The 12039-nt window shown below is 32.9% G+C and overlaps 1 protein-coding gene across 5 annotated transcripts in view; it reads right to left on the minus strand.

Annotated features, from left to right (window-relative positions):
• LOC105336574 (uncharacterized) overlaps positions 1 to 12039 on the minus strand; it is a 231635-nt gene that overhangs the window by 213263 nt on the left and 6333 nt on the right. For all 5 annotated transcript variants that reach the window (XM_066075970.1, XM_066075967.1, XM_066075969.1 and 2 more), the window contains exons 5-6: positions 2919 to 3028; positions 513 to 653 (exon numbers count right to left, since the gene is read on the minus strand). In XM_066075970.1, coding sequence (XP_065932042.1) covers positions 513 to 653; positions 2919 to 3028 — 251 coding nt within the window. The remainder of the gene's footprint in view (positions 1 to 512; positions 654 to 2918; positions 3029 to 12039) is intronic.

Here is a 12039-nt window from a genome sequence, read left to right on the forward strand (position 1 = left end):
CTGCAGAGATTTGATCAAATTTCGACGCTGCCATTTTGTTCTGCTCCAGACAAAACAATGTGACGTCAATATTCTAAGGGCAACTACTCTAATTTTAAAGAATTTCAAAGGGCAACTACTCCAAATCCTTTAAGAACTTACAGCATGCGGTTCATGTATTAAATACTATGAAATGTCGAAATGAGTAAGGGAAGCGTCGGCCAATGACGGCCATATTGCCTATAATTTCTCAGCGAACAAATATAAAGATATATGAGGCAATCACGTGCTATGTCTAAACCAATGAAAGTGTGACATTTCAGTCCAAGGGAAAACAAATATATATATTACACGTACAGTATCTGTAAAATTATTTTCTATTAATAATTTAAGGGTTCCAATGTAAGGAAGAATTCTGACCCAGATTGACTCGAGGTCATTTTTAAGCGTTGAATATTATTAAGACTTATTATTAGGTGAATTGATGGAATAATCATGTAAATATATACAAACAATATTTTATGTATACTTACATTCATCTTTACCCGTTGCTATCTTTATGACAAATCCCAATTCTTTTGGACCTGATGTACTATCAGTCGTAAGGGAAACTTGAAACGCATTGCTTGGAGCAGAAATCGGTTGCTCGCAGCCGTCACAACATGCGTTAAGACCTTAAAATATTGTTTAAACGTTCAGTTCAAATTCATCTATCGCACCTCTATAACATAAACTTCAAATTTCCAGGCCAAAGTATAGCACGACATAGCCGCCTAATGTGGCTATTTCATGTGAAGATGGTGCTTTATTATATTATGCTGTGGTTATTTCATGTGAAGATGGTGCTTTATATTATGAAGATGGTGCTTTATTTTATGAAGATGATGCTTTTATAAATGAAGATGGTGCTTTATAATATGAAGGTGGTGCTTTTTTATATGAAGATGGTGTTTTTTTATATGAAGATGGTGCTTTATCATGTGAAGGTGGTGCTTTATTATATGAAAAGGTGCCTTTTTATAGGAAGATGGTGCTTTTTTATGTGATGGTGCTTTTTCTATGTGAATGTGTGAAATGGTGCTTTATCATGTGAAGGAGGTGCTTTATTATATGAAGATGGTGCTTTATTATATGAAGATGGTGCTTTACTATATGAAAGTGGTGCTTTATAATATGAAGATGGTGCTTTTTTATGTGATGGTGCTTTTTTATATGATGGTGTTTTTTAATGTGAAGGTGGTCACTCGGAACTCCTTTTATATTGAATATTGAGTTAACCATTTATTATCTTGAAATTTTGAAAGTAAAACAAAAAACTGATGCAATCAAAATCCTTTTGATACACTATTGCTAGGTCCTCTTTTCTCTAGCACAATGAGTATATAAGATATCGAGTTGATCTAGCTGTGTACGACTTTATCTCAACCGAACATACATCTATTAAGTGACAACTATGTAATGACAGAATATTACAAGAATTAAAGCCTTCGTAACGTTATCCTGAACTTTTAAGAGCAGAAATTTGAAATTATTATTTATTTGTGTTTAAGCAAAGGTTATTCGATGAGGCGTAAATACCCTAGCAATCTGATTAAAGTCAGATCTTTGATCCGCTCTTAATTTTGTTATTTTCACCGCCCAGCCGGCCTTCGTCATTGATGACCGTTCCTCTTTCACCTAAGTGGCGAGTTGGAGGAAGATTTCACATTCTGAGTGGTTTTAAAACAAAACATTATAAAACAAAAAACAAATAAAGGAGCAGATTGAGGATCTGATTTAAACAAATTGATGCCCTAGGTGATAGGATCTGACTTGAAGTTAAAGTAAAGGAAAGTCATATGGAAAGGTCTACTATACTATAATATAGCTCAAAGAAGGCTCTTTTATAAGTGGCAAAAGGCAAAAGTAAAATGTCAAGAAATACTGACAAAATATTGTATTATTCAATTTATCATAGTTGTCAATTCAGTTGAGATTAAGTCGTACAGTTCATCTCGTAACTTAATACTTATTATGCTAAAAAAGAGAAACTATCAGTTGTGTATTAAATGAATTTTAATTGTATCAATTTTGTTCTACTTTCGAATTTCTAGATAATAAATGTTTAACTCAGTTTTTAAAAATAAAGTTCCGAGTGACCACCTTCACAATAAAAGCACAATCATCAGGCACGTAGCATCGTTTTTTAAAGTGGGGGGGGGGGGGGGCAGACTCATCCAAAAAATCTTGACAAGCAAAAAAAAAAAAAAAAAAAAAAAAAGGAAAATTTAGTTTCCCAAAAATTTTTCTCCTCATTTCCTTATTTTCATATCAATTTTTTACATACTCCCAAAAAAGTGGGGGGGGGGGGGGCAAGTCCATGGTTATGTGAATTTTAAAACATTTGTTGCTGTGAGAAAAAGTGGGGCGGGGGGGGCAGGCCCACCCCCCCTCCCCCTAGCCCCCCTGATGCTACGTGCCTGATCATAAAAAAGCACCATCACATAAAAAAGCACCATCTTCATAAAATAAAGCACCATATTCAATTCTTCATATAACAAAGCACTATCTTCACAAAAAAGCACCATCTTCATATAATAAAGCACCATTTTCATAAAAAAAAAAAAGCACCATCTTCATATAATAAAGTACCACCTTCATATAATAAAGCAACATCTTTATATAAAAAAGCACCATCTTAATATAATAAAGCTCAATCTTCATATAATAAAGCTTCATCTTCACATGAAAAAGCCACAACATAATATAATAAAGCACCATCTTCACATGGCATAGCCACATTAGGCAGCTATGGCGTTCCATACCAAAGGGTCATACAATTTGACCAACTCACTCTTGATCTAAGTAATTTCTAGTCAATTTTTGAATTAAGACTTACAATAAAATGCGAGTTTATCAAAGTGTAATCGCTCAGGGAAGTACTTAAACAGTACACATACCATTATTGATCTTTAATACATCTGCACCAGGTGTACATTGTGGGAAAACTTGGAAAAGAATTTTTTCATTTGCGTCCGATAGACTAAAGTCGAAGTCGCAGCTTAATCCTCTGAAAGTGAAATGAACATTTGAGATTGCCTTTATTTTAAAAATGTTAAGATATTCAAAATCGATGACAAGCATTTTAATTTTTTTCCGGAAGATTAGACATAGTAAGTAATAAAAAAATAAAATTCAAGACAAGCACAACTTATAAAATTTCGTGGATAATCATCCTTCGGAAGATATTCTAAAATTATAAATTAATACACGTACATGTAGTTACGGGACAGAAGTTATCTGCAAATAACTTTCATATAAAACGTATATAAATATCTTAAACGTATTTTACTGTCACAGTTAATGTCTATTAATACCAAGAGACCCATGGGCCATATTGCTCACCTGAGCAATAAAAGTCATTATAAAATCAGCTTTACAGAGTCATATATATACTTATAAATCAAGGCATTTAGAAAATAAACTACGAAATGCTTGCACCAGAGTACTTGCTTACACATTTGGTATTTCAACCTATGCGTGATGATATCCGTAAGGTATAATTGATTTTAAGTGATAAGTTATTATTCTGAAATTAATCAGAAACAGTTTCATTTCGATAAACAAGCCCTAAATAGCAAAAATGAGAGGACGGAGGTGGACACGCTTTGGCAGATCCAAGTCAATGATAGTTTGCATCAAAATATATGCTTGCAGTGATATAAATTTGAATGATTACGTAAAGAGTGAATATATTCACTGTGAGCCTATTAGAGAATACAAAGAAGATAAGATTTAACAATTGTTGAATAAATAAAATGAGTAAATTCGTTTCTTCAGTGGACAATTTTAGTTTTGATATCCATTCGCTTGAGAACTTTCCAGAGCGGGGTAACCAAGAACGCGGATTGACTAATTAACGAAAAATGTGGGACGAGTTCATCATGCATCGTTTACCTTGCATCGGACTTCTATTAATACAAAAAGTTAATAAATAAAATGAAACAATTAATGAGAGTTTAGTAAGAACTTTCCAAAACGGGGTGCCCAGAAACGGGTTGACTAATTGACATCATGGCGGAAAGTGTAGGGCGAGTTAACCATCGGCTTGCTAGATACTTTGAATCTGACAACTTTGGTTTTAAAGATAATAATGCATAACCTAGCGTATTTTAATTTCATACTTTTTTATACCACGACCGATTGGTTGTAAAACTTTGACATTAATTTGTCAACATTAATGAACAGATTATTGTATTCTAAGTCTATAAGTAAAATGGGGACCCCCTTCCCCCAGATTGTTTTTCAAAAGGATATTTTATCTGAAATTCTTATTTTGGAGAGTAATACAGATTATATTGAAAATTGACCGAAAAGAACCAAATTTAAAAAGAGATACACTAAATTCCCATTCACTGATTTGAAATAAAAGACTTTTCAGTTACAACAAACAGGATGAAGGCCACGTACATTATATATTATCCATTTCAGTTTACTTTTTTTCACTCTGCCCGCTCCTCTAAATATCTTAACAATGTAGTTTGTTTTTTATTTCAATTTTAAAGAATAAGATAAGGAAAAAAAATCAGACATTAAAAAATCGGACTAAGGATATGTCAAAATGTTACATATAAGTAAAACCTTATATTATAACATTTGAGTTTTGGTGAATCAAAAATGTTTTCCTTTGTAAAATTGGACCCCCCCCCCCCTTAATGTATCTACACCCTACTCCTGAAAAAAACTATTTTGACGAATTTGAATCTACATTATCTAAAGTTGCTTTCACTAATGTTGAACACTTTCTAAGAAAATGACTTTTTTTAGAAAAAGATTTTTCTTAATATATTCAGTTGTAAAGATTTAACCCCTCCCCATTGTTCCCCTACCCCGGGGATCATAATTTGACCAAACTTGAATCTACCCTACCTGATGATACTTCACACAAGTTACAGTTGTGCTCTAAGTAAGGAATTTAGAATAAAAATTTTCTTTATATTCCTATTTAAAAATTTGACCCCCAATTATGGCCCCATCTTACCCCCGGGAACCACGATTTGAACAAACTTGAATCTAAACTATCTGAGGATTCTTCCACACAAGTTTAAGCTTTTTCTGGCCAAATGGTATTTGACTAGAAGATTTTTGAAGATTTACTCTATATATTCTTAAATAAAACTTCAACCCCCCTCCCCCTGATCTAAAAGTATTTGAGTAGATGATTTTTAAAGTTTAACTCTATATAAAATTAACTCCTATGTAAAACTTTGACCCCCCCCCCCCTTGTAGCCTCACCTTACCCCCGGGAACTATGATTTGAACAAACTTGTATATACACTCTCTGAGGATGCCTCAACACGTACAAGTTTCAGCTTTTCTGGCCAAATGGTTTTTGAGAAGAATATTTTTAAAGATAAATTATATATTCTCCAGACCTATGTAAAACGTTGACCCACATTGTGGCCCCATCTTACCCCCAGGGACCATGATTTGAACAAACTTGAATCTACACTATCTTAGGATGCTTCCACACAAGTTTCAGCTTTTCTGGCCAAATGTTTTTTGAGAAGAAGATTTTTGAAAAATATCACCAAATTTTAAAAAAATCCTAACTATTTTCCCTTAAAATAGGGCGTGGCCCTTTATTTTAACAAACTTGAGTCCTCTTTAGCCAATAATGCTCTGTTCCAAGTTTGGTTGAAATTGGCTCAGTGGTTTAGGAGAAGAAGTCGAAAATATAAAAAAGTTTACAGACAGACGGACGGACGGACGCCGGACAAAAAGTGATAAGAAAAGCTCACTTGAGCTTTCAGCTCAGGTGAAATAAAAAGTATCTTCCATAAATGACTGATTTGGAAAGTTAGCAATTTTAAGACGTCAAATATAAAACGTTATACAGTGGTTTGTTTGTCAACAACTAAGAATCATAATAAAAATGCAAATTGTAGGGTCGCATGCGGTTATTGATAATAAAAGTAAGTTCTAACCCATATATTACATTCCTATACTAATTGTTTAACCTTCCGAGAGATTGGGTGATATTAGTCTTGAGGTCATGAGTTAAACCAAATCAAATTAAATTTTAAACTATATTATTATATAAAATTTTGAATCTTTCTGTGGGGTCCCAGTACTGGCGCAAAGGTAACACAATATACTGTGGAATCATTTAATTTTATGGTGGCTTAATTTTCGTGGAATTCGTGGATACCTCTCGTCCAATAAGTATTAAATATGGGTTAAAAAGTCATATTTCCTTTTATACATGTAGGTATAAGATAATACACGAAATTACGTCCTCACTAACCTGTAAAATTTGAGCAATCCACGGAAATTGCTCCCTCCCTCCCCGATATCTAAGGATTCCACAGTATACTAAATCAGGATGCGTGCATATTCAATTATCTCATTGTGCAACATTGAATTTCTCAAAAAGATGTTAATTAAATTTAAGTAATTTAAATAATGATCAGGAATCATAGTTTGAATTATTAGGAATCAACAAAACAATAGATTATTTAAACCTAATGTGATTTTTATCCTTTTATTTTGTTTAAGATCTTATCCGCATTTTAATATTGCCTTAACATTGTGTGGTTAAAGAGAAGCAAATTGTTATACATTCGTCAACTGTCAATGAGGGAAAATTATCACACATTGAGTTTGTTTTTGCAAACAAATTTCTGCAAGCAGAAATCCAATGAAAAAAATCAACAAAAGTAACAAATTTCACTAGCATATTAACTTTTGCTTATTAAATGTTGAAGTGTTGAAAAAACAAAGTAATTTTTGGAGTGTAATTTACTAATCGATAATGCTAAACTAAAGGAATTTTAAGCTGTAATGAGAGTCCAATGTCTTCTTTTGAATTTAACACATAACCCATATGGAGAAATCACGTACACTTTATTCATGAGCTAAATGACACGTGACACTGTTCTCATTAATATTCATGTCTTCAAATTATCTCCCTTACGAATGAAAATTACATACCTTTTATGTATGAAATTTGTGTGATTACTTCAAAACTTTCATTTTTTTGGAATGAGAACATGTGTTGGGGCAATGTATAGATTATCTGTGTATGTTTTTGTCACCACAATCAGTGATTCACACTTCAAATTCACTTTGAATGCTTCTCTATCCAACCATTATAAATAATCTAAAAATAGGACTATACCGGCTAAAATGAGTAAATAAATAAACAGCTGAAAATATCAACTTGAAACAAAATAGAATTATAACCTGAAAAATTTAATTCAATTTTAATGATAATTCTTAAATAGAAATATGCAATATGCCTAATGATTCAATATAAAGCCTAAATGCCTAGTTGCAAGTCCGATAGCTTACTGAGAAAGTCTTGAAAAATGCTAATTTAAAAGCAAAAAGGAACCGACAAGACTTTTTTAATTTGATTCAAGATTTTTGACACAACTAGTTTGCAATGTAAACTTTGTAAATATATGAGGAACTACTTTACCTATGAATGGCAATTTAAGTATTTTAAAAATAATTCCAAAATCCGTTCATGACGCCTTTCTTCACAAAAACACACTTAATTTCTACAACGCCCCGCTCCGATTTTTCTGATTCAAAAGGAACCGCCATCTCAATTTCTAATGTAAACATAACAAGCGCATTCCAATCCCGGATGAAGTAAATGACAAAACCAAATGAGGGGAAAATATTTCCGAAATACTTACTTTTCTAAATTAGTCATTTTTCTCATTCCTTTCTATATATTCTATTTTACTGAAAATTGCTATTGTGATAACAATATTGCCGCTATGCAAATTAGTAAAATGTACACTATTTCTCCATATGCGGCAAAAAAAATTTAGTCGTAAAGAATCGCTTGACTTCAATCTGATTTGCAAACATCGATCAAGGATCACACTATTTATGCTTTTAAAATTGACCACCTCCTTCCTATCTTATTTCCACCATTTGTCCTCATTGTTTTCGAAACTATTATGTTTTGTATATTTAGGTCTTTGAAATGATCTCTTCATTTCTTAATGGTTTTCATTCTTTTTCTTCTAATTGTATTGAACCGACGTTTTAAATAATTAAAGTTAACTTGATCTAAACAATTTAAACTTAAGTATTTGGTCATTAACATTTTGGCATCAAATGACCTGTTGTATGAAAATCCAAGAACTACAAATATTACCTCTTGAGTATGAAATGCTTATAATCACCACACCTCAGAAACTTTAAGATATAAGAGACTTTTACCAATGCCTCAGGTTTATAATCCATTCATACCGAAAGAATTTTAGCCCCCCCCCCCCCTCCCCCATCCCCCTTCTAGCAGTTATTGCTCCTGAATTTTAAATTTCGACAAGAACACAACTTTTTAGCTAATTTGCTAGTCAAAGTAGAGACATCAGACAACCTTAATTGGATCAAAGCGTCGACCTTAGCCAATGAAAGTGAAGTAAAGGTCAGAGGTCAAGGTCATTTAAAAAGGTAAATTAATAGGTTATTTATCTCTTTTGTAAAGAGTTCTATAGAAAAACCTTTCCTTGATGTAGTAGGACTCTTCATGATATTTCAATATGTAGTCCTTCAGTCTCTACCTTGAAATATTTATAAAGTTATAATTGTCCCTGTTGTTTGAGATGATTGTTATCGTCTACTCTACTCTACTACTCTAAAACCATTTGAAGTAGAGACTTGAAACTTTTACCAATGTCTTAAGTTCACTTATGAAGTTCTTTAACCTATTTTTTCCAAAAGGATTCTTGGCTTCATTAAGACCGATTATTATACAATATTGGTTTGACTTTTACATAGCGTTCTCATCCGGTATTGATTTTGCTCTACAACGCTGTTGTAAACAACGACAATAATGAGCAATAAGAACGGTAATGTATGTATTCTCTGAGAAATAGAAATGATTAATGTTGAAAAAACTCAATTTTGTAGTAAAGTAAAATGAAAAACGAAATTTCTGATTAACCAGGATCTCAGGTATACCTATATCCTCTATAGTTTGATGCCCACATCGCCGATTTTATTTTCTTTAACTAACACCGGTTTAAAGTTCGAGACAGAAGCTATATTGAATTTAATCAATCGTCAATTAATTAATGTTGAAATGATATCTAACATTCTTGACAGATCTAAGCAGAAAACTGTAGCAAAATTTTCTTCAGGGTCTACTTGGAGTGGAGCTTAGAGCGTGAAAAGTAATCAAGTCATCATATAATTTATTTCACTAAATATGTTTTTCTAAGATGTCACTCTACAGAATTAACACCTGGTCCAGGAATATCAAATTGTAAAAAAAATAATAATAACGAAATACGATACATGCATGGCAGTTTTTTGTATTCTATTTTGATACATCAAGCCCATAGAATACTTACTTACAAAAATTTGCACAAAAAATTACTAAGATATGGTTTGTCGATCTAGTTCAAATTTCCCAAATTATTTCTAGTAAAAAGGGACGTCGGGCAAAATCGTTGAAAATAATTTTCAGAAGGAGTTCACCCGTCCGAGAAGTGATAACAAAAAAAAATTGAAAATAACTAAATCCATGGTTATGATGTCCACGATCGCTTCTACCTAAATAGTGAATTTACGGCCCCTGGGTTAGGGGGTTCAGGCAGTATGGCTGACCAATATGGCCATGTAGTTTTAAAGCATAATGCTATAATGTTCAAATATTCTTCTCTACTCCCACACATCTGTAAGAAAATCTGAATTCATAAAAAGAGATGTTTGTGAAACACTTACACTCCTCTCTTGGAAACATCCACGAAAAAAATGAACGGAAACTGCAAATAATTGGAATTTTTCTAAGTCAAAGGGACATAATTCTGTCGAAAAGTCCTCGAACATACCCAAAATCGAACTCGACTTAGATATTATCATGATAAATCTATACACTAAATTTCATTTTAATGCGTACAACCTTTGCAAAGAAAATGAACAGAAACTGCAAATAAGTAGAATATTACCAAGTTCAACGGGCATAACTCTGTTGGAAACTACTCGATCGTACCATAAAAGAACTTGACCTAGATATATTTATATGTAATAAATATGTATACCAAATTTCATTTTAATACGTGCAACATGCGTCAAGAAAATGAACGGAAACTATTGGTGGACCGACCGACCTACATACCGACAGACACACAGACGGATGCCCTCCGTTCTACAAAGGGAGGGGGGCATAATAATGTAGACCAGGAGGCTCTCTTCCGAATTGTAAATTGCATGTCCCCCGGGACAGGGTTTAGACTCGGGACCAAAATGGATGTATCGTGTTAATGCATATAAAGTTTAAATATAACCTTCTCTACTCCCACTCATATTTAAGAAAAACTTAATTCGTAATTTTGTAGACAAAAAAGCCTTCTACCAAAATTGTAAATTTCAAGACCCTCGAATTAGGGTTTCTGACTGGGGTGGGGTTAGTAATAATGCATTTAATGTTTAAAAACCGTCTTCTGCACTAAGTCACTGCACTGATACTTAATAAAAACTGACTGTTCTGGAGATACTGATTACAAGCTCACAAATGATACCCCCGCTATGAAAAAATCACAACTCAAGCCTTTCTCTGTTAGAAAATAATATACAATTATTTAATGCTTGAGCAGTCAATAGACCAGAATATTTTTCCCGAGGTGCAGGGGACAGCTCAGTATGATCTATTTGCCCGAGGCCAACGGCCGAGGGCAATAGATCATACTGAGCTGTTCCCTGCACCAAGGGAAAAAAATCTGGTCTATAGACTGTTCAAGTATTAAATAATTGTTTTATTACCTAATTCCTTTTTTAGTTTTCCGGGTTTACAATTTGCATATTGCAGATGGTTTTCGTGCTATTATGCAATATAATTAGATTTTTTTCTACATCTTTTACATGTACCAAACCTGTTGCATGCATTACAACATCTCAATTTGATATTAGTTTACACAAAGAAGGAGGAGTCTTCAACCCATTGGATTTTAAATATTCTGTTACATTATATGAGGCTTTAAAACTGTTGATTATTTGATACTCCATATTGATGACATTGAATTTGGTTTCACCAAGTACTAAAAACAGCGTCTATATAATGAAATATACATTCCCTGAGAAAGGATGTAACATTATAGCACACACGCGCTGATATACGTTGCCGGTCCAATAGATCACAGTCTATTGACCGGCGGTCCAATAGATCACAGTCTATTGACCGGCGGCCTGATAGATCGCAATCTATTGACCGGCAGTTCAAAATATACAAAAAAATATTTAATTTGTAATAAAACAACAAAATCCTTTTGATTAGGTAATAACACTGAATAATGGATGAGCATATTTTACTTAAAGTGCCATTGAACTTGCATGTATTTACAGGTCAATATTAATAATAGGATTCTAATCCTGATTTGCAAACAATATGGGGCGGGGAAATGGATTTTATTTTTAATTTTTAAAATATCTATTGTATCGTCCATTCTACAAATAACAACTGCTTTATTTTTTAAAATAAAGTTAATGCTAATATGAATACACAAACCAGTTTGTATTCTTTAAATTTTATTCATTTTTCAACTGAACTGTTAATGCATGAAGACATTTTTATCCTTATGATAACAAACGTGACTGGATCAAACAATAATCAACATGTAAAGCACCCATTTAATGTTTTGTATTTTTGGAATATCGAGCTCGATTTTTTTGTCCGAAAAAAAAATTTCAATTCAATTTTTTTTCAAAACAAATTTTAATACATTGTGGCTGGCCATTTTCAAAGGGGCGGACGGTGATGAGAATTTATAAATTATGTCATATGGCCTCATAAGCAACAAAATTTTAGCATTATGGGCCGGACACAAATTTCTCACTTTTTCTTCCAGTGACCTTGATCTTACCCAATAAACCTTCGGTCAAGGTCATAACAAACCTGAAGGTCACAAGTAATCTTTGTGTGAAGTAAGAATTTCCAATGATTTTCCTTAAGAAAGATATGGACCAGACACGAATTTGGCCCTATTCCTTCCAATGTCCTTGACATTACCGGGATGACCTAGGGTCAAAATCATGACCATACCTCAGTCATAAGCAATT

This window comes from Magallana gigas, chromosome 2 (genome assembly GCF_963853765.1).
Source record: "Magallana gigas chromosome 2, xbMagGiga1.1, whole genome shotgun sequence".
In the NCBI taxonomy this organism is placed as follows: domain Eukaryota; kingdom Metazoa; phylum Mollusca; class Bivalvia; order Ostreida; family Ostreidae; genus Magallana; species Magallana gigas.